The sequence below is a fragment of the Nanorana parkeri genome, unplaced genomic scaffold, assembly GCF_000935625.1.
Source record: "Nanorana parkeri isolate BGI_ZX_2015 unplaced genomic scaffold, ASM93562v1 scaffold181, whole genome shotgun sequence".
Classification (NCBI taxonomy): Eukaryota; Metazoa; Chordata; class Amphibia; order Anura; family Dicroglossidae; genus Nanorana; species Nanorana parkeri.
This window is the reverse complement of record NW_017306449.1, coordinates 975,346-998,905: the sequence shown is the minus strand read 5'-3', so window position 1 is coordinate 998,905 and position 23,560 is coordinate 975,346. Positions and strand designations below refer to the sequence as shown.

At 42.7% G+C, this 23,560-nt stretch overlaps 1 protein-coding gene across 2 annotated transcripts in view; it reads left to right on the top strand.

The window, feature by feature from the left end:
• Window positions 1-23,560, top strand: part of SLC13A2 (solute carrier family 13 member 2) — a 63,593-nt gene that overhangs the window by 19,434 nt on the left and 20,599 nt on the right. Inside the window, exons 2-6 of one of the 2 annotated variants that reach the window (XM_018555002.1) lie at window positions 4,528-4,656; window positions 11,587-11,723; window positions 17,909-18,244; window positions 19,046-19,059; window positions 19,606-19,786. In XM_018555002.1, the coding sequence (XP_018410504.1) occupies window positions 4,528-4,656; window positions 11,587-11,723; window positions 17,909-18,244; window positions 19,046-19,059; window positions 19,606-19,786 (797 nt within the window). Of the gene's footprint in view, window positions 1-4,527; window positions 4,657-11,586; window positions 11,724-17,908; window positions 18,245-19,045; window positions 19,060-19,596; window positions 19,787-23,560 lie in introns of both variants that reach the window. The other variant, XM_018555001.1, reaches the window with a different exon arrangement.

Below are 23,560 nucleotides of genomic sequence, written 5' to 3'. Positions count from 1 at the left end.
CGGGATCTGTTCATGCGAACAGTTATAAAGAGGCTATAAAGTGTTTTTCCACATAGCAAGATTGTTAATGACCTTCAGTTATTTTTTTCTGCTTATAAATAGGTTGGCCCATATCCTAAGCATTTATGTAACAGATAAACCTAGTGGACTTTGCATTTTGCATTTTTTATACACCCATTTCTTCTCACCTCAAGGCTTAGTGTTCTACTTCTGTTTAATAATGCACATTCTAGACTTGTTTTGAAAGCACATGTGTTTTTCCAACTTCACTATAGATAGCTTTATGTTTGTTTGCATTAATTGTCTCATACTGTAGTATGATTTTGCATAGCCCAACAGAAACAAACAATGCGACACCTTCTAAGGTGATAAATGAGGCATGTAAGGTTAACTAAACAACTAAAACACATCTTTTTAGAGAGAGCAAGGGAGCAAAACTTGCATTCTGCATGTGCTACACCAATTCTGCAATAGGCTCAATACAACAGCTATGGTGGGGCTCATTCATGTGAGGGTGACTAAAGCACCCACGTCTTACTTTTCTTGGCACATGCAGCCCTCCATAGGTCATAAACTAACAAGACAAACCCTAAGGGTACCCATAGACATTATATAGTCTCTAGCCAAACTATTTTCTGTTTGAATTAGTAATAATTGAAAAAGAGTACCACACTATCAGGGTTGTCCTTAGTGTTTTTGCCGGGGGGGGATGTGTTAGCCGGCGGTGCTCGCTAACCGAGGGAAGGGGAGGCTGTGCTGCTCAGCTCCTGGCAACCAGTGATGTCTGGCCAGAGAGGGGGTGGCGAACGGGATATAAAGTCATGTCCCTAATGTTATATATCAAATTATTGTACCAAAAGGACTGAATTTTTCAGGATATATTTGAATAGACAGAGTCTGCAAAGCCCACTACAGATCCTGCACAACCCCACTGAGATCCGGCAGACTGCAGGGTCTCAGGGGGTCTCTGCAGGATCCGTGGGGGGCTTTTACAGGAACCGTAGGGGCTCTGCAGCCTGCAAAGCCCACCATAGATCCTGCTCTGCCCCAAGCGCCTGTACCTCTGATTACGCCACTGACGCCACTGAATGCTGGGACTTGTAGTTCCCTGTGTTGTATGTGTATGTCTGTGTGGGGAGGGGGGGGTGTACAGGGACAATGAGGGCATGCTGGGACTTGTAGTTCCCTAGGTGATATGCGGAGGCTGTACAACTACAGGTCCCATCATGCCCTCATTATCCCTGTATACCACATATCACCGTGGGAACTACAGGACCCAGCATGCCCTCATTGTCCTTATACACATCCCCTCCATATCACCCAGGGAACTACAAGTTCCAGGATGCATGTCTCCTACAGTAGTTCCCTAGGTGATATGTGGGGGGTGTACAGGAAACTTTCAAGTTCAACTGTGTTCTATTCAATGTTATATAATAGCAAGTACTGTACTGTAATCACCTAAACTGTCCTCCTGGCTGTAAAGAAAAAAAGTACCCGGTATGCCTGATGGCCAGTCCGGCCCTGTCTACTGGCTTGGAAAAGGAAGACTGGAGACGAGGGAGCAGGAAGCAAAGGAATGTCTTGCCTTGCTGTGCCTGTGTGTTTGTGTAGACATATACAGCTTACTAGCATACACAGTGAGGGGGGGCCATAGGACTAAGCAAGGAAAAAGAATGACTCTAAAACAGGATATCAGGCCAATGCTCAGGGGACCAGCTGATTCTGCAGGTAACAAAAACTTTAAACATGGAGCAGCATCCATAGCTGAAGGCTTGATTCCTGTTTAAACTTTTTTTTGTTTTGCATAGAGGAGGGAAGGGTTTTTATTGCCATCCGTGCCATATTGATGAGACCCCATCTCTCTTCCTGTCCAACCAGGAAATAATGTAAAATCTCTTTAGCAGAGCTCAAAGAACAAAGACACATTTTCAGTAGAGTGGAAGAGGGTTGTTTTTAAAAAAAACATTTTGCCATCCTCACACATCCAGAAAGTGAGGGAAAATCTCCTTAATGGGATGGGACAAAGAAAAAAAAAGAAACATCTTCTCCACTCTGCCAAAAAAATGGCTGGAGTTACACTTGCATTTCTTGCAAATGTGGTTTCTTGCAAATTACCTGCCAATTTCCTTGATGAGGATTTCTGGGAAACTATAACCTATGTACCTTTGCACGTGTACCTTCAACATGTCACATGTCATACTTAAATTAAGCAAATAAATAAATAAATAATAGCTTACTCACATTGATCCTTGGCTTATCATAAAAACGATTTGACTGGATAAAACTCTCTGGACCTTGAAACCTCCTCCATTTAAACATATTGTACCCTTTCGTCTGTCCGATAAGAGTAATTTGCTTGGCTTTAACAAATGAAAGAAAAGTCACAAATGGGAAAAAAGATTCCACAATTTTAAAGGGCAAGATTAAGAGGATATTTAATGTAAGAGCTTACACATTTTCATTTACCAAAGGTTTTATTGATGACATATCATTTTGACAGTATTTAGGTACAGTAAGTACAACATCATTTTTTTCATGACCAAGTTAGTATAAACTAATACTATATTGAAAATTTGGTTGGCTAGAAATAAGAGTATAAGTGCATATATCTCCATTATATGTCTACAACCAAGCCCAATTTACTGAAATGTTCATTCCAAACAAATCCTTTTAAAAGCAATTGAACCTCTACAATTGTTGTCCAATTGTCAGCAAAGGCTTCTAGTTAAATACAATCGGGGTAAGGAATCCTGCATATTGTGAAATATATGCTTTATTAACAGTATAGCATCTGTTTTTTTGTATAAATTGGTCAAAGGATGTTTTGAGCGCTAATTTAGAATACCTCCCAACTTTCTAATATGCGAAAGAGGGACAACTTTAAGTATAAGGTATGTAGGCAATGACAGACTCCTGCCATGCCCCCATATTACAGAGCCCCAAAGAATTATTATCCTAAAAGTGATTTCTTAAACACACATGCTTCCCCCCCCAATGATTTTACTTTTTACTGGGTTTTTTAAAAAGCAAATGCAATCATTTAGAAGTTGGATGAAATTCGTAATGTAGCATAACAATTTAGGTATGAAAAAGTGGAAAGGGGGACAGAGCGATTTCATTCCAAAAGAGGGACAGTCCCTCCAAATCAGCTATAAATTCAGTGTTATAGCTAGGGATGGAGTTTGAAGTTGGGCTGATCCAGGGTTCGACCCGAACGGTGAACTGATGGGTTCGTTTATCCAGTGCTAAAAGAAATCCACCATAATGTTTTTCATTGCGCTGTGAACTGTGGTCAGGTGGAATAGTTGCCAGTAATGTGGGTTTAAAAATGTGCCAGTCCCCTCATTCTAAAAGTCACCTCTCCCTTAAGCCTTTTGTCAGTGTGTGTTGGAGTTAGTGTGAGGGACAGCTGACAGTGATTACAGGGAGAGACAATTAGTGCTACTGTACTGTACAGAGCAGTATAGGGCCACTGCTACATTCCGGGGATATCAGTGTGGTGGGCTATTCAGTGGCATCAGTTCTCCATTATTTTGATTTGCGTTATGTTATGACCATGTAACACCTTATTGTATTTTCATTTAATACACCCAAAAGTCATTTTTAGGACTAGTTTGAGTGTGTCAGCAACAACTTATGTTGCTGTGTAGCTGCTGTTCCCAATGTTTTCTCTTCTTTGGGTTTTTTTCTGTTTCTTTCTTTTTTACCTATTTTTTGGTTCATTTTTAAATCGGTAAGGTTAAGGTTGCTGTTTGGGGTGTAGTGTTCTAGCTTTATTTATTTATGTATTTACCGTATTTTTCGCTCCATAAGACGCACTTTTTTCCCCCAAAAGGGGGGCAAAAATGTCTGTGCAACTTATGGAGCGAATCCCTATCGCCCGACGCCCGGGACATGCAGTTTCAGGCGCCGGGCGAGTAGTTTTTTTGTACATTCAGCCCTGCTCCTTTCAAGCAGAACTAAATGTACAGTGGGAGCCCCTGCTAGTTTAATACAAGTGATCTAATCAGAAGACTTGTATCAAATCGAGCGGCGGTGGCGATCGTGTCCGGGGCCCCCCCGCCGTGGTTTTAGGGGTCCCCCGCTCCTCTGGGGGACCCGTGACCACGGTAGGGGAGCTCACCATAGAGCCCGTACAGCAGACGAGGAACGCCTGTTTAATCAGCAGATTTTAAATGCACCAAAGCACCACATCCCTCATCCATCTACTGCCATAGCTGCTAACAAAAGTAGCCCATCCCCCTGGGAACCCTAAAAGGAGAGGCAGAGGTTGTTTACATGCAGCTATTATTTTGTGAGCAGGTTCTGCATCCTGAGGCCAAAGAGGTGGGCGGGCAACCCCTTCAAGAGGCAGAGCACATCTGCATTCAAGCATGGTAAATCTACCAGTCATTTGGGCTCCATATGCTGAGGAATAAACCTCACACATTCCCATTAACATTTTCTAGATTTTGATGGTCTAATAAAGAATTATGCTATAGAAATTGCTGTTTATTGAAAGTATTATTCTTTTATGTGTCTTCACAGGAAGCAAGCTGTGGATATGTGATTGTTTTAATGGCTTTATTCTGGTGCACAGAGGCCCTCCCACTTGCTGTCACTGCATTGTTTCCAGTTGTGCTATTTCCTATGATGGGTATCATGAACTCAACTGCGGTATGATACATTATCTTATTTTATTTTATTGTATAGTGATAATCACAGCATGTGTGCAACTGGTACATATGTTTTTATTCTGTATATTGTTGTTCATTTTTGTTTCTGGGACCATTTAGATGACCCTTATTAGAGTTTAAAAAATGGTTTGGGTAATAAAGGAGAACAATGGGTAGAGTGAAATACACTCATCCCCATAATTATGGCTGACGTGTGATATTGAAACTGTCACGTCGCCTCTATTGATCGAGAATTGTGCGATCACATACCGCTGATCACTCAGTTACTGATCTTCTCCCTGCAGAGAGCAGTGACTGTCAGTCACCGCACCCCGCAGGAATTACCCCCTTCCCCCTCCATTTCTCCAATGCTGACTGGAGGGACATATGGGGGAGGAAGGGGCGGGCACAACTCGCTCTGCCTCTAGAGAGGCAGAGCCAGCTGTCAATCAGGCGGCAGGGTGGATCCCGAAAATTATGTCGGGATCCATCCTGGCTGCAGCGTGGCTCTGCGCTGTCAGCATATAGTGGGCAATAGCCCACTATATCCTGAGTTTTGGGTCACGGGAGGACATTGGGATATGTCTTCCTGTGACCTTAAAGAGAGCTATGGCCAAAAAAAGGCTGGGCCTTAGTTCTCTTTTAAGACTTTATCAAATAGAAGTGACATACTATTCCTTCTAGTATCCCATCTAACAGCACCAGTGCATAGAGGCTGTTGTGAGCTTTTTATTGCTACCTCTCTCATGTCACAGCTCTCTAACAGCTCTCCAGAGCCCTTAGCCCTAATGCAAGCAGAGGTCTGCTTCTATGCAAATAGGAGATATGCAACTAGCAAAACACTACCATAGGCAAAAATCAGTCCAGAGAATTTGGCATTCCTAGGCAGACTGTTTTTAGATGCAGACTGCCCTAGGTAACGCTCACGTGTGATGCTGAGCCTCTGTTATTTAAAGAACTGATATCCAATGAATAAAAAGGGAGGGCCAGGAACAGTAAGGCTGGGGAGGAAAGTGCTTGATAGTGCTGGACATCCTCCAGCCAGGAAATTAGGTGCGCACTATCAGCCTTGCTGCAGCTTCTAATGCACACAGTCAGAAGCTCACAGTGTACAGCGAAATCAGAGTAAAGTAGTAATAAATGTTCAAACTTTGTTCAATAACAAATCCAGATCAAACAAATATACATTGCCCATCAAAGTGTTTATTTAAATTTATGTCCAAGCAATTACAGTCATCATGTTTCCTAATAACTGGCCCCAACTCTCTCAGCGTGGCTTCCCTGAATTTCTTCTCCAGTACAAGATCACAAGGGGCAGAGCAGTCTTCAGCAGCTGTTCATCTACTAGCTTGGAGAAGCAGTGAGGAAGGTAGGAGAAGCAGGAGAGTGTCTTGCCTTGCTGTGCCTGTGTGCTTTTGGAGAAACACACAGCTTACTAGCACACACAAGGGTGGCTCCATAGGACCTGCAAAGGAAAGAAGCCACCGTAAAACAGGATATCAGGGCCAGTACTCAGGGGACCAGCTGATTCTGCATAAAGCAAACACGTTTAAATATCAAGAAGCAGCATTCATTGTAAGTGATTTGATCAGCATTTTAAATAGCTTAAAACCTTTTGACTTTAATATCATAAGCATTTTCAGTACAGAAGAGAGCTTGAAGAAAGTTTTAATTATTAAAGACCCAAATGTAAGTTTCTGAAAAAAATGAAGGTTGGTCATCATTAGTGTAGTCTCCTGCTAGGCTTCCCACCATATTCTCTGTTGCTGTTCCTGCAGTGTCCCCTAGGTCCTTCTGTCCACCATCTGCTACTGCTTCCATAACTCCTCCACCTGCAGCCTCCTCCCTGCTTTAGGTTTCCTCCCAGTGCCCAACAGCATACACTTCCTCTTTATTCCTTCAGGTGAATCATACATGTGAGAGGGCTCTGCTGGGTGCTTGAGTCTGCTGTGACCTTCAACTCTGAATTCAATATTTGGCTGTAACACACAATTTTTGGATTTGCTATTAATGACTGTTCAACCTCCAACTGTGATTCTTTCTCATAGGTTGGCACCACCTCAAACCGGCTGCTCTAGACGGTTGCTTGTACCGCAATTACTTGATATTTAGCATAGCCCTGCATACTCTGGTTTGACCCTCAACTGTTTGCCCACCTACTTTTCTTCATCTAAACACTAATAGGTAACAATGATCCTGCCCAAGCATTGCAATATACTATATACTTGCAGGCAGCTGATTATTATTGACTGTGTATATAGAGCATTGATTCTCAAACTGTTTTCAGTCATGGCACCCTTTAAAAGTGTGCATAATTTTGAGTAAGCTACTCCCCCTCAATTAAAAAGCAGACAGTACAGTGTCTTCCAGCAGAACAAGGTACTACCATATCATACCCTCTAACACTCCCCTTTATACTACAGTCACAGAGCTATTTGTGAATGAGTACTTTAACATAACATATTACATTAGGGGTGTAATAACAATGTTCTATTTCAAACAACAGGTACAATTCCACAGGTAATAAAGATTTAAATCCAACAGATTTTATAAGTTCATCCTTATTAACTGAACATTGCTCTCAATCAATCCTTCAAACCTTTAACCCTCCATTAATGTGTCACTAAAGTCTTAAAACAAATATTTCAAATTTGCATTAGCATGCCATTTTAACATACCTTACCCCCCGTATCTTTTCATTTCTATGTCCATACATACTTTTATTTGGAGGCTGAGAAACCATGTACACAAACATTTCCTGTAACACCTGTGCACACAATTTATTCTACCTTAATGATATATCTGGTTGCACTTGCAGAAGCACTATACTCAGAAACGAGTACATTGTTTTTTCACTACTCCTTCACAGTTCCACCTCCCTATTTGTCAGCCTCTCCTACAGCCTGGAATCCAGTTGCATGTGACATGTGGTGCAAGACATCGTGGATTAAGGTGACTCAAAAACAAAAAACAGCAGAAGCTGTGATTCAGAAGAGACAGGGATATGCAGTGTTTTTAAAAGTAAGAAAATATTTTGGAGCATAATAACAACGCTGTAATGCTTGGCAAAACTTTGACATATAATTGTTGTCTGATTCTTGCAGTAAAGCTCAAGGAAACTGACCCAGTGCCATATAACATACTTTACTATGCAAACATTCTTCTTGCACAAACTTAGTTACAGGAAAAGTAGTACAAAACAAACATACAGGCTGCTACAAACAGGCCCGGCGCTATCACAAGGCAAGTCAGGCGGCCGCCTGAGGGCGCTGCAGTACTTGTACTTGCCAAAATGCCCCGATGCTTGCGCTATGTTTTTTTTTTTCACTTACCTTCGGTGCCGGAGAGCATCGGCGAGACAGCGCTGGTCCGGTGGCGAGGAGCTCCAGGTGGGGTCCTAATTTAGCTGGCCGGCGACTGCCAGAGGATCCCGACACGCGCGGCACCTCTGGCAGTCGCCGGCCAGCTAAATTAGGACCCCACCTGGAGCTCCTCCCACCAGACCAGCGCTGACTCGCCGTTGCTCTCCCGCGCCGAAGGTAAGTGAAAAAAAAAACATAGCGCAAGCAGGCCCAGCACTACAGGGGTCGGGGAGGGGGGGCAAAAATGCACATTGCCTGTGTAGGCAAGAATCCTAGCACCGGCACTGGCTACAAACAAACATACACCGGCATCCACTAATCTATCCGTTCTAGTAAATAAAATGGTTTCTAAGAGAGGATACACTAAAGGTACTTCGCTTCCAGTTGCAAATTCCGTATTTAACCAGGACTTTGTGGCAATTAAGTATTCCCAGGAAAAGTCTGAACTGGAAAGTGAGCTGAATCGTAGAATTGTTTCCAAATCAGCTATTTTGGCCTAGATTGTTCACTTCTCCTACCTTGTCCAAATTCTTCACCCTTTTGTGAATAGCCCTTTAAGTCCTTTGTTTCAGTGATGTCCTCCTTGCTCAAAGTTCCATGGTGAGTTGCATTGTGAAGTCCCCTCTAGGCATGGTGAAGTCCCCCAAATGTAAAGCTTATCCGAAGAACCAACCCCCAAATGTAATGCTTGGCAAACCTTAGCTTCCAGTTGCATACGGAATGTGCAACTGGAAGCTAAGTACCTTTAGTGTCGCAGAAACCATTCCATGTACTAGAACAAATAGATTAGTGTGTGCCTGTGTATGTTTGTTTTGTACTGCTTTTCCTGTAAGTATGTGCACACAGCATTTTTGCACAGTTACAGTAAGTACTTTAAATGTTTCCTTGAGCTTTACTGCAAAAATCAGACAACAAATATTATGGAATAGTTTTTCCAAGCATTACAAAAGCCTTTTTTCAAAGCCTTGTTCTGAATACCTAATGTGATGCGGCTGTCTATAGATCATCTTTAACTAGAGATCATATTTACATAATCTGCAAATCAGTAGCATAATATCAACGAAATCACACCCAAGCACACTGCTCAGCTTGGATTACATAACAATTCAGCTTGTACCAATGTTTAAATCACAGGGCTGTTATTTAAACTTAAAGAAAAGCTGGCACCCACAGACACTGTACATTGTGGAGAAGGTATGGAGAGCTGAGCATGATTAGGAACTTCAACGAGAACTTAGGGAGGAGAGGGCCCAAGACGTTATGTGAAGATATATGAAGGATGCAAAAAAAGAAGATATAGTTAGAATGGATGTACCATGACCAGCAGAAATAGTAAACTGAGAGGAGTAACTTCTAGGGTGTCCAGTTCATAAGTTCATCCTTGAGCAAATGCAGAATCCAGAATTAGTGCCTTCTAGTAAAACTTGACTGCTCACAAGATTGAGATTTCCTTCTGGTACTACTTGTGCCTTGTATATTTCAAACCAAATCAGTAAAGATCAATCCTTTATGATAAGGAAACGAGAAGATAAGAAAAAAGAGAATAGTCCTGAAAAATCCAGTAAATAGTAAACATGTTAAAGAACTGTTGCAGAGCAGCTTAGAGAAAAAGAGTAAGATGAAGAATTGAAAGGAGAGGTGTTCCAGTTCTTGCAGAAGTGATGAGGATAGTTGCAATGTAAAATAAGAAGTGGTCTAACAAGCAGGTCTAACAACTACACTCTCCTTCTTGCCAGAAGGTGCCTGGATATGGGCTTCAGGTCCCAGAAACTAGTAAAAACTGTAAGAGAAGACGCATAGGAAGTGGATGCAGACAGGGATCTCTCAGGAAGTTCCCATCAAAATAGAATTCACTTTAAAAAATAACAAGACCGGAGTTATCAGCCAAATCATCTGAGTTATCGTTTGTTGATAACTGCTTAGAGTTATCAGTTAAATGATCAGACAGATGGTAATGTGCAGCCTGAGGTTTGTAGTACAAATGCAAGATAAACTGGCAATGCCAACAAAATGGTAAAGGAGTACTCAACAAGCATACAGAAGCTAAGAGAAGAGAGTTTAGGAATAAATCATTAGTAATAAACAGCACATTCCATTCTAGTGTAAACACAGCTGGGGTTCCACTGGAGAAGGGACAACACCTCACTCACAAGGAAGCTAGCTGCGGCTGGTAGCCCAGTTGGTCAACCACAGGGATCTCAAGACGGGCTCCATAGAGGGAAGACAGATTATCTCTGAATGTTGAAATAGCAGCAGGAGTCCCAGGGATCAGTGTTCAAGGCAGCAGTCTGCCATGTGCTCTTGTGCTCTCATCCAGCGGCCTGCAAGCAGGGAAAAAGGCAGAAGGACTCCCCAGCTGATTGCTAAAGCACCTGAATGAGGTGTTTTAGCACCTCTTTGAGCACCTGAATGAGGAAAACCATGGAATACATATCCCCTGGACATGTCCAGAAGTCCTGGGAATTGTGGGAGCCCAGGGGATTGTGGGTAAAGAAATTCACGGGATTCAGCAAACTACCCCTGTTCTGGGGAAAAACTCCTTTGACCCCAAACTCTGCAGCTATAGGTTTATTAAGCCTATTTCTTAAGGATTGTCAAATGTACTGCAAGTTAAAGGTACATTAATTAGTCAGAGCAGCTGTTTAAGTGACTACTTATGGGCCAGATGGTCTCAGAAGAATTAGAACTCGGGTTTAGCCTTGTAATCGAGTGGTAACACAGGAAGTGACTATGTTCATCTCTGTAGCTGCCTACAAGTCTGGACGATGTATTATTTGCATTTTCAACATTTATCCTGCTTGGAGCAATGAACCCTCTGAAGGATTTTGATCTCCTTAATATTGGTTTAGTTTCGGTTTCTTGGACTTTTCAACTACTGGATCATGAAGCAGGATATATTAATTGGTAATACTCATAATTTTGAGAACGGTAATTTATTATAAAGAATATTTATTTCTTTAAAAAAAATACAGAGATTAAATATTAACACGAATTCTCATGTCAGTAGAACTCTCTACTCCTCACCTCTTCTCCATTTTATTCTCTGGAAGAATTGTATTATCCAATCAGAAAAGGTGGTACAAATGTGCAGTAGAATAATGAAGAAGCACTGCCATAGATAAAAGGCATTGATGTATAAGCCCTAACATAGGCCTTAACACCAGAAAGTGAGAGTATGAAGCCCCACGTACTCTGCCCTATTATAAAGCATTCTATATAGGTGTTTATAGAGTGGCCTGTATTTATATATTGCAGCAGGATACGTGAATGGACAGTGAAGTTGTTTTTATATCCTTTTTTTTTGCTGTTTCCTAATGGGGAGATTTCCTCTCACCTCCTGTCCTAAAGCCACAACAGGAAGTGAGTGGAAATCTCCTCTTACACATTGTTACTGGATCAAGTGTCCCCATTGGAAAATGTACCCTCACCTTCTGTTCCCGAGACAGCTGTAAACAATTGAATTTCCCATCACTTTCTGAGATACGCTTGAAATGTTTTCATGTTGGTGTTGTTCTCCCTCTGAAAGTTTAAGGATGTTTGTAAGATCCCAATGGTCCTTTTCATTTCAGGCATGCAGCCAGTATCTGAAAGACACCAATATGCTGTTCATCGGTGGGCTACTGGTGGCCATATCAGTAGAGAAATGGAATTTACACAAACGGATTGCTCTAAGAGTATTACTCTTAGTTGGAGTCAAGCCAGCTTTGTAAGTTACATTTATGAATGCCTGTATTGTTGGTTATGTGTTTAGATGACGCACTGAGTTCTTGAGTAATGCTGAATCAAGTTTTACTTGCTTAGAATAACATTATATGTATAAATATGGCATTGTGTAGGAAACAGAAAAAAGAAAAAAACAACTTCCTTTATATCATGCTTAGGCATGCACATAGAGACTAACTCTGCACTACAGCGCCATCTACAGCTCAAAAGACAAAGTAAAACTATATCAGTATATGCTGCTGCATTTCCAACATGTATAAGTGCAGAAGCAAGGTTGTCGGTATTGAGTGTTGGTCAAAGTTATAGGTTAAAAGAATATGTATGAGTTATGATGTCATGTTAATTGAAAAAGAAAACGTAATGGACAATCTTGCCCATAAGTGACATTTCATGGATGTGTGGATATTGGAAAGATGGAAAGGTTTTTATATCTCTTGCAGGCTCCTATATTCCCTCATTCCCTAAATATTATAGTACAGAGTTTTAGTCCTCCCACTGAATTTTTGTTTTTGTAGAATGCGAATGAGAATCTCTTGTTAGGTCTGCCACAGATGGGTATACCTAGCAGTTCCCAATGCATCGTTCGCACTGCTGAGAGTTCCTAAAAGGTATAAAAAGCCAAATTTTTAGTGTATACATCAATGTATCATGTCCATAAAGCAGCTAAATATAATCTTTTATTTCTCGTCTATTGAGGGACACAGAAAGTCATGTACTGTCCTTTATGCTACAGCTTATGGAAGGACTGGATGCTGGCAAACAAAACAATTGTGGGCCAGCCCAGGATAACCCTTCCTGCAGCCAGCATGCTTCAATTTTTTGCTTGTGTCCTAGGCAGATAAACATCTGTTCTCTGCTCTCCTGAGAAAAGTAAAGTCTAATCTTTCTGCTAGAACTTGTTTAATGTATTCAAGATTTCTACTACATTGCTGCTGAGCTGGTCTCTATATGTAGCTATCCAGATTGGTATTTCCTAAGCCTGTCTTAAGACTGAGAAAAGTCTAATCTTTTTGCTAGCTACTTGTTTTCTTTATTCAAGATTTCTACTACATTGCTGCTGAGCTGCTCTCTATATGCAGCTATCCAGATTGGTATTTCCTAAGCCTGTCTTTAGAGTGCCTTACCCACACCCTGCTGGATTGGACATGTGGGGTGAGCCTGGAATGTGACCTTCAGGCACTGGGCACTGCATTATGGTGCTTTATAGACCTGTGTACTGGTAAAATTTAGCCGCAGAGCACTTTCCTGGCCAAGAGATGTGGCATTGCCTCACCGATTGACCATGTCTCTGAAGACACTAGAACTGCTGTGCCCCGTTAAATTGCCTACTTTCCCACCCTGCACCGCCCTCTTTCCCTCAGTTGATACTGAGGGATTCAGCAGTGATGTCATCCTCTCGGTGGAGTGTCACATGTTCTTTTTCCCACTATTCAATGTTAAAAAAGAAATTCGTACGAATATCGGCAAATTCGGACATTCGGATGCATCCGACTTTCAGAGTGAAAGATAATACGAATACAAACGTATCCACATTTAATGATAATGAAATTTGGATGCATCCGAAATTGTTTCCAAATGTCATTCGGGATGAACTTTTGTGTTTTAAAAATAATAAATAATAATAAAGAAATCAAATTCATACCCGGGACCACCCCCCCCCACTCCCGTCAGTAATTTTGGTTTAACAGCGGTTTAAACTTGCCTCGTTATCGCTGCGTGCTCCCGCGCCGAGGATCAGGAACTGCTCGTGCGGCCGCAAAGGATCTTGGGGCAGGCGCATGCGCAGTTCGTATTCTCGGCCGGGAGACAAGCAGGGACGCAAGGTAAGTCTATGGACGCGTGCACCCGCATGCAGACACCGCAGGATCGGAAGTGCCTGCAAGCAGAGAGGAGTTAGCGCTGGATCGGAGAGCTGCCGCACCGCTGGAGGGACAGATGAAAACATCAGGAAAGAAGAAGATCGGAATAAGAGACATCATTTAAGGTAAGTGCTAACATTAACATGGGGGGAGGGAAAAAAACTTTTGACTTTAATGTCTCTTTAATGATAATCTACATGTGAAATAAATACAGAAATATATAAATACGCAGAATCACCCTATGGTGAATACATTATTAGGTATTTTTCCACTATATATTGTATTTATTCACCATAGGGTTATTCTGCATACTTATATATTTATATCACATGTAGATTATCATTAGATTGCATGTGTAGTTGGTCTATAAAATGCATTGCACGTTTATAATTCACTTGGGATGCTACTGCACCGATACCTGCACAGCCCGCCTGAGACCCCGTACACAGCCCTCCTGAGATCCCGTATAGTCCTCCTGAGACTCCGCACAGCTTCCCACCAGGATATTCAATATCCTGTCTCTCTCCTGGCTGTCTGTCCTTGCTCTTTCTCCTGGCTGTCTGTCCTTGCTCTTTCTCCTGGCTGTCTCTCACTCTATCCCCTTGCTGTCTCTCCTGCCTTTCTCTCCTCTCTGTCTCTCCTCTTTCTCTCCTGTCTGTCTCTCCTCGCTCTCTCCTAACTGTCTCTCTTTGCTCTCTCCCCTAGCTCTCTCTCCTGGCTGCCTCTCCTCTCTTTCTCTCTCTCCCAGCTGTCTCTCCTTGCTCTCTCTCCTGGCTGTCTTTCCTCAATCTTTCTCCTGGCTGTCTCTCTTTGCTCTCTCCCCTGGCTGTCTCTTCTCGCTTTCTCTCGTGGATGTCTCTCCTTGCTCTCTCTGTCTGTCTCTCCTTGCTGTCTCCCCTGGCTGTCTCTTCTCACTCTATTCTGGCTATCTCTCCTCACTCTCTCCCTTTGCTGTCTCTTCTTGCTCTCTTTCCTGGCTGCCTCACCCTGCTCTCTCCCATGGCTGCATCTCCTCTCTCTCTCCTGGCTGTCTCTTCTCTCTTTATCCTTGCTGTCTCTTTTCTCTCTCTCTCCTAGCTGTCTCTTCTCTCTCTCCTGGCTGTCTCTCCTCTCTCTATTCTGACTGTCTCTCTCCTGGCTGTCTCGCCTCACTCTCTCTTCTCTCTCTCCTGGCTGTCTCTCCTCTCTCCCCTGGCTGTCTCTCCTCGCTCTCTTCCCTGTCTGTCTCTCCTCCTCGTTCTCTCTTTATTCTAAAAAAAGTTGGAGTGTGGTGCTAGACTGTTCGGGATTCGCTTGAAGAAAAGGCAGCAACCCTTGCAGCACCATTCTGTTTACAATGCGATCAGCATCACATAGTGTTGCCCCACCTCGAAGGCAGCCAAGTGAATAAGCCAGCTGAAGTGAAATCAGCCGAGCATCGGCTGCACTTCGGTCAGCCAAACATGCTCTACCAAGCGGCATTCAGCTCGGAACCTCCGTGGTACCAAGCAGAATAGAAAATCAATGGGAAAAAAAAAAGGTTGAAAAAAAATTCTAAAATGTAAATAAATAGGTAAATAACAAAATAAAGGTTTAAAAAAAAACAATCGGGCGGAGCTAGGAGTGACAGAGTCTTCTGGCAGGTCCCGGCCAATGAATAACAGGGCGAAAGGCAGGGCGAAAGGCAGGGCGAAAGGCCGTCCTTCGGCAGGCCGTTCGCTCCGCTTCGGCTGAAACTTCGGCTGATTCCAGGTTTTTCTTAGCCACAGTGGTCTGAAATTTGAGGATTGTGTTTATCTGATAAGCTTTTATTAACATACAATGGACACAGCACCTCAGACCCCTCACTCCTCACAGCCCCCTAACATTTCAAAGAAATAGAAGCAAGAAGAAATTTTAACCCTTAAAACCCTAACCCAAGTAAAAGCAATTTAAACTGCAAGAAGCATTTTTAAATATTTTTTTTAGCTTATGCTATGTAAATGGGAACATATAACAAACATAAAATAGGCGTTATTCCAATTTGGTTGCGAAAGTGGAAATACATTTTAAGGGTAAGACTGTTGGGCGCGATTTGGGATCAAGTACCATCACCAGCTTCAACAGCTTTATTTGGGGCAAATCATTTAGGCAGGAATTCAGGTGTCCAGAACATGTTTTTCTAGCTACTTACAACTGCTTTTATAACCACAGTTCCTTGAGAAAATGTTAATAGTGTCTAAACACACAAAGTTTATCTCTACTTACTATTGTAAATTTTTAGAGTGTAAAATCACTACCATTGATAAACTCAAAACTAGATGGACAGCAGATATCCCTAATATTACGGATGACGAATGGGATAGTCTGTTGTCTCATAATACCACCTCAGTTATCTTATCTAGGGATAAGTTGGTTCAACTCCAGTTTCAACGCAGGGTGTTATACAACTATATGGGATGGGGTTCCATATCCTCTAGCTTTAGATGCCCTCATGGCCAGATTTCTTCATGTGGTGTGAGAATGCCCCGCAATTAGATGTTATTGGTCTTAGATTACTTCAGAGGATGCCACAAAAATGTGTTTCAATATGGTTGAGGTAAATAAATATACAGGACACAATTAAACCAAATAGCACCCATTGAAATATTGAGACCTACTCTATATTAGATATCTCCAGATTGTTGGTACATGTTAGTCATTATTAAAATAGACACTTCACTTGAGACATGTGGTTTAAATAGGTATGCATCTTTATTGTTCTCACACAATTGTATAAGTATGCCATTATCTGCAAACACTGTAATTGCTCTTTGCACCTATTTGGTGGTTGATCCCTTGGAACTCATGGCTGCAACTTTGAACTTAAGCTTGGATGAGGTATTGAGGTCTTCTGCCTGGTCTCCTGTATGAGTATCCTGTCCTCATCAAGAAGGCAACCAGTAGCAAGAGTACCTATTGTCCACAGCACATGAAGCCCAGGGCTCAATCTGGGAAAACTCACTCCTCGACATAGCCCAAGAAGAGTCCCTTTCATTCCTCCACTGCCTAAACCTCCAAGTCCAAACCCAAGTCCGGCACCAAGTGTATCTGCAGATCTTGGACTTCCAAGTCCCCCAAACCACATATAAATCTTTTTATGCTGTGGAGTCAGGGGAAGTCTTTCCTTCCAGTCTTCTGGAAGATTCTTGTGACATCCTTGCTTCACACTGGCTTTACGGCATGGCTCTTGAAGCACAGATTCTGAGGAACAGAGGCATCTTTGAATTGCTTTTTCCTATTATGCTCAAATCCTGCAAAGTCTCTCAATGCACATAGAAGGCATACTTTGCTTGTTTGAAACAAGAAACGTTCACCCCCAGGAAATTCTACATGGGACAAATCCTGGCCCAGAACGTAATGCTCTTCTGGACCAGCACCTAGTCATTTGCACCTTCAAGAGTCAGGTCTTTGCACTTGCTATCGTGTTCGATTCTTTAATGAAGACCTTTATGTAGGTGTCTTTCATGTGGTTCTCCCTGTGTGCTCCCTTGTGATTCAATGCGATCTAAAATAGATTCTTTCCTTCTTGCAAAGTTGCGTTTCTGGTCTTAAGTAAGGGCAAAGTGGTGTTGAGGTCAAGAACTTCCTTCCTACATAAGGTAGTTTCAGCCTATACACTTCAACCAGGACATTGTTATTCTGTCTCTGTCCAGTTCAACCAGGACATTGTTATTCTGTCTCTGTCCAGTTCTAATTCATCAGAAGCAGATCTCCCTCTATTGCCTTTTATGCAGTTTGTGCTTTGAGAGGTAACCTTGCAGCCACTGCTTCCTTCAGAAAGACTGACTCTCACTTTGTCATTCCTGATTGTCACCAGATGGGTGAACCAGCTTCTTGTTCCACCATTTCTCAGTGGCTCATCTTACCATCATTCAAACTTATGTTGTTAATCATCAGATGCCCCTCTTTCCTGTCAAGGCACACTCCAATAGATCTGTGAGTGCTTCTTGGGCTCTTCAGAATCATCTGACACCAGCTTCGGGTATAAGGTCCTTCAGGCAGGTCTATGAGCTGCAGGCAGTCTCTCAGTTCTATTGCTTTTTTGTGGGTCCGTTTTATTTACTGTTATTCACCCCTAAAGTAGTTGGACTACTTTTGGATGTTCTGACAGTGCAAGACTTCTGTGTTCCTCAGTGCACTCTAAGAATACGATTTTCCAGTGAGTACAAAATGGGATTTAAACAGCAGTTAGCACAGGCCAATAATAACATTTTATTAAAACTGTAACCTTTGTCATTTTTATATTTGAAATGTTTAATCACTACAAACTGCAGATACGATAAAACATAAAGACACCTTTTGTTTCCAGGTTGCTTCTGGGGTTCATGGTGGTTACAGCCTTCCTGTCCATGTGGATCAGTAATACAGCCACTACTGCCATGATGATACCAATAGCCCAGGCCGTCCTGCAGCAGCTTTACACTTCGGAAGAAAAACTGGAAGATTGTCCATCAGATAATGTCAACCAAGATGAAAATCAAATGAACGGAGTCACCAAACTGGGCTTAAAGGATAACGCACCTGAGGAATTCAAAGCATTAGATAAACAGCCAAATGGAAATATAAACCAGACATTTGAAATGTATGAAAAACAACCAATAGATTCTGATCTTATTAAACAGGGGAAGCCAAGTAAGTTAACAAAGTTTCATAAAAAGCCATCTTGATTACATATTAAATGGTGTGAATTGTGACATGCTGATTAACAATTTAATAGCAAGAAATCTCCCCTCATTTACTGTCACAGTGACAACAGTTTCACTGTTCAGGGATTAAGGCAGTAATACAATTATGACATGATTCTAGCCTTTCCTCTACTCTATTAATGTAAAGCATTTTTATTTCTATCTGTGTTGCTGTTGGAAATTTTCCCTTACTTCCTGGCTGGTCAATAAGTGAGGGAAAATCTCTCAAACGAAGCCTCAGACTGAACATACACTTTAGAGTCAATATTTGGGCTCATCCTCCCTTCCCAAACACTACCTTTCCACACCCCTTCTAAAAATAATAATAATTAAAAAAACACCCTTTTACTCTAAATCTGCGGCCACATGACGTTAGGGTGCTGAGTTTTCTCTCTTCTTCCATGCACAGGAGGTAGAGCCCTTATTTAGGTGTCCACACCCCCACCTGTGTGAAGTTCACACTTCCTACTTGCTGACCAGTGCCGGGCCCTTTTATGATCCAGAAAATAATTGGTGCCTGTCTGGTGTGGGCACATCTGCAGTGCTGGATTACCAGTATATGAGCTCAGTTTTGGAAAGATTGAGTTCTAGAGAGTGGGTAACTCTTTGTGGGAAGGAGGGATAAAGGGGTTGAAGAAGGTTGTGATGAGAGTGAGGAAAAGGGGTGTTTGAGAAGTTGCAAGGAGTGCAGAGGCAGTACAATACAAGGTAATGGCTCATGCTATCAGAGGAGTGAGACTTTAACTGGGATTCAACACTAGTCCGAGCGTAGGTGGTGCCAAGGTTGTAACCTTGACCTGTGACCTACTCTTAAGGTCCATAATAGAAGTCACCAGCACTCGATGATATGTGCAAGAAGTAAAGCACTTTTTATTCAATCGTCACATGCGTCAAACAGCCAACGTTTCGGGGCCACGGAGGGTCCCTTCTTCTGGGCGACATAGTGACCTATGTGGCCCAGAGTCACTATGTCACTATGTCGCCCAGAAGAAGGGACCCGACGTGGCCCCGAAACGTTGACTGTTTGACGCATGTGACGATTGAATAAAAAGTGCTTTACTTCTTGCACATATCATCGAGTGCTGGTGACTTCTATTATGGACTGTATCTGACACGGCGCCATCCGTGTTGCCACTTCAAGCACCAACCTCTTACTCAAGGTCTGTACGCTGTATGGAGTGCAGGTGATTTTGTATTATCGACTACTCTTAAGGTCTAACATTTGCTAAGTCTATTGATGTCCAAGGATTCTCTTTTAGTCTTCAGTCCAGATTAGTCTAATGGCATACTTGCGGTGTGTTTTATTCTATAGGTGTCACAGCAGTTGCGATTGATTTAGAGGATGAAAAATCAAAGCAAGAGGGACAAGATCGTAGAAAACAGAAGCACATGAAACTGTGCAAAGGAATGAGTCTTTGCGTATGTTACTCTGCCAGCATCGGGGGCATTGCAACACTGACGGGCACAACACCCAATTTGGTCATGAAAGGACAGATGGACGAGTAGGTTGTACCATTCTATAATGATTATAATGGTGGTTCACAAAGTGCTGCCTTGGCATATGCAGTACTATCAACTGAAAAAAATATCTACCCTACAATGTTCTCTAATGCGCTAATGTCTTATGTCTAAGTTATTTACTGCTATATTGATGTCATATGCTTATCAGAGAATGACTGGGAAAAGGTGATATTATTTATCACATTAGCTTACATTATAGCTTTTTAAATCAATAATATTTATGTTCCTTTAGTTACAAAGTACAGTCAACCTGAAATGTCTTTCTTATACATTAAGTGCAGGTACTTACTAATGTGTGTTACTTACAATCAATACAGTCAGCTGTGTTTGATTATACTGCATGTACATTTATTTGTTTCATATTGATTTTTTTTCATCTCAACTGAGATGTCCATATATAAGGCGGAGCCATACATACTGCTTAATTTGCAATTGACAGATTGCTTGATATAAAGTAGCAGTAGATGTGTATATTGGGTAAACAAGGGATCACATGAGTGTGGTTCCAGATAATAAGGTCCCTGGAAATATGACAAGCTGTAGAGTTAGGCCACACAAACTAAATAGTAATGCAAACAGATCTAAGGTCTGGGGAACCAGTCAACAAAACCGGATAAATAAAAAAAACTTTGCTGGTTTTCTAAGAAAAACAATCTGTAAAGGTGCCCATACACTGCACAATTCTCGTACGAGAATCGCAGGAAATCCCGCGATCGTATGAGAATCGTGCAGTGTATGGAAGGCGTGCGACCGTTTCTACTGTACGGTCGCACGTCTTCCGTCGAACCAGCATGCTAGAAACCCCGCCGGGAATCGTACGATTCTCGGCGAGTTAGTGGCCTGCTGGTTCGACAACTGCCGAACGGGCCGGTGTGCGCACGCGCACACTGCCCGTTTGCAGTCATCGTAAGCCCGCCCCTCATTACAGTCATCGTAAGCTTGCGATGATCGAGAGTACGATCTGCCTGTCCAAGATGGGCAGATCGTACGTTTTTTTAAGTACTTTACAACCATCGCAAGACTAAGGTCTTGCGATGGTTGTAAAGTGTATGGCCACCTTAAGAGTTTGCACTTTCTGTTTTGATGCACCAGGGACATATTTAGCCTTCGGCTACATACAGTATACAGTATACCGCGCTGAGCCAATCACGGCAGGCTTTGTATTCTTTTATAGTTTTGGGCTATACTCGTCTTATACGATGAGTATAGCCCAAAACCTATATTTGTACACAAAAAGTGGGGGGTCGTCTTATACGCCCAGCCGTCTTATACGCCGGCAAATAAGGTACATTTATTCAGTCACGCAACGCTGTACTGAAATTAATTTTATACCATTTTTTGGGCACAGATAGAGCTTTCTTTTGCTGATATTTAATCACCACTGGGCTTTTTATTTTTTACTATATTAAGGAAAAATTACCGTAAATCTTGAAAAAAAACTTTCCCCTATATTAAATTATGAAACATTTAATAATACCCAATTTTTAGGTAAAATATAAAAGACGGGGTTGGGTAAATAGACACCAAACACGCGAAACCTCAAAAAATGACAATACCCAAAATTGGCCATAAGCAAAGCTTTACAAGCTTTTACCGCTCATCAGTTTAGTGTTATCAGTGATTGATGGCCCTAAAATTATTGCTCTCCGACGTTCGCGGTGATATGTAACATGTGTACCGTAATTGTCGCTTTCGCGCATTGGCGCACCCGACGCGTATTTACGTTTATATATGCGTATACGTGGGGGACTTTAAAAATTTGGGGGGTTTTTTACGTTTCTTTATATGTGACTTTTATTTATTTTGTACTTTTTTTTTTTTTACACTGCCGTAGGCAGCCGAGTGAGTGACCGACCTAAAGCGAAGTGAGCCGAATGCTGTTCGGCTATTCACTTCAGGCTGGTACGGCTGATTTCAGCCGTACATCGGGTGGCTTAACGTGGCTTCGAGTCGGCCAGACATGCTCAGCATGTTCGGCCGACCCTAAGTGCAGAAGGAGTTCGACTCAGCCAATCCAACATCTGGATCAGCTAAGCCGAACCTCCGGAAGGCTACTCGCTGCTGTTCGGTCTATTCTTATAGATGCTGAACAGCAGTGAGTGAATAGCCGAATGCTGCTGAGCAGCATTCGACTCGGATGTTCTGCTTGGTCCCTCAGAGGGACCGAGCAGAACAGAAAAATAGTAAAAAAAGTAAATACAAAACGATTGTGCGGAGCTAGCAATGACAGCTAGCTCAGCCCAACAAATCTCCCGGGCGCTCCGGGAGCCTCCCGCTCCCGGCCACCCAGGAGAGAAACACTGATTTTTCTTTTTTTTCTTTATTCTCTGACACAGAGCCGTGTCAGAATAGGAAAAAACAAAACAAAAACGTTTTTGCCCATTGGAATGCATTGCTAGATTTCTATTGGCTATTTCAATTTGCAATAGCCAATAGTAAACTAGCATTGCACCCGCCCTCTGCTGATGGACCTGATGGAGAACTGCAGCAGAGGGCGAGTGCAATGCTAGTTTACTATTGGCTATTGCAAATTGAAATAGCCAGTAGGAATCTAGCAATGCATTCCTATGGGCAAAAATTATTAAATTTTTTTCTATTCTGACATGCCTCCGTGTCAGAATAAATAAAAAAAAGAAAAAGCAGTGTTTCTCTTCTGGGCAGCGGGGAGCGGGAGACTCCCGGAGCGCCCGGGAGAGTTTGCTGTCTGGAGATCAGTGTCCCTGGTTAGCTGGTAACCAGGGACGCTGATCTCTCTCCGTAAGATCACGGCTGGCTCCGGCAAGCTGTCAGAAGCAGGCTGTGGCCGGCCGCTCGGCCAGCTTCGGCTTTCAGCATGGCTCAGCCCAGCCGAGCCAAGGCATATGCTGAGCCGCTCGGCTAAGTTCGGGAGCTGTATGGGCTATTGTGAATAGCCCGTACAGCAGCCCTTCAGTTCTACTGAACCGAAGGTGTCCTGGAGCGAAGCTAGCCGAAGGATGGTCCGAAACTACGGCTAGATCCTTCGGCTGCTTCATGAATATACCCGTTAATGTTGTTGCTATCACATAGGTTGATAACAATCAACCAATTTGATAGCACAGGCACACTGACAGGTCCTCTTCAGACCCCTAATGTCACCTGGGGACCCCCAAAGAAGCTGATGAAGCAGAGATCTGCTTCATCAGCTTCTTCTCTCTGGCTATAGCAGCCAGAGGACTGACAAGTGAATGCGGAAGTAATGTATTACACATCACTTCCGCATTCAGACGTCGGATGGAAATCAGCAAGGAGGAAGATGCTGATCTCCCTCCCATCTTTCTCCTGACACCCTCCCGAGGCGGTCCTGGGCCGCAGATGGGGCAGCATAGCCCGGGATTGAAAGTGAGGGTGCAGGAGGGGTGGGCGGTACTGTGGGAGGGGGGGCGTGCATGGCGACACATACAAGCAATCGGGAGGCTATAGAGCCGCCGATCGCTTGTATGTGTAATAACGGCTGTACAGATTCCCGGCAGGCAGATTACCCGTGAGCAGAAAAAAATGACGTACATTTACATGACCCCGCCACAAGGAGCATAATTTTACAATGGGCGGACGGCAAGGGGTTAAACTGAAGGTTTAGGTGTATTTTAATGGCCATGTGAGAAAACCTGAGTTCCATTTGAAATGTGCGTTCAGTATTGATCCAAATTGAAATTCTAACGAATTTCAGGATATTTGGACATTCAGATGCATCTGAATTTCCGAATGAAAAATGAATTAATCCAAACGTATCTGAA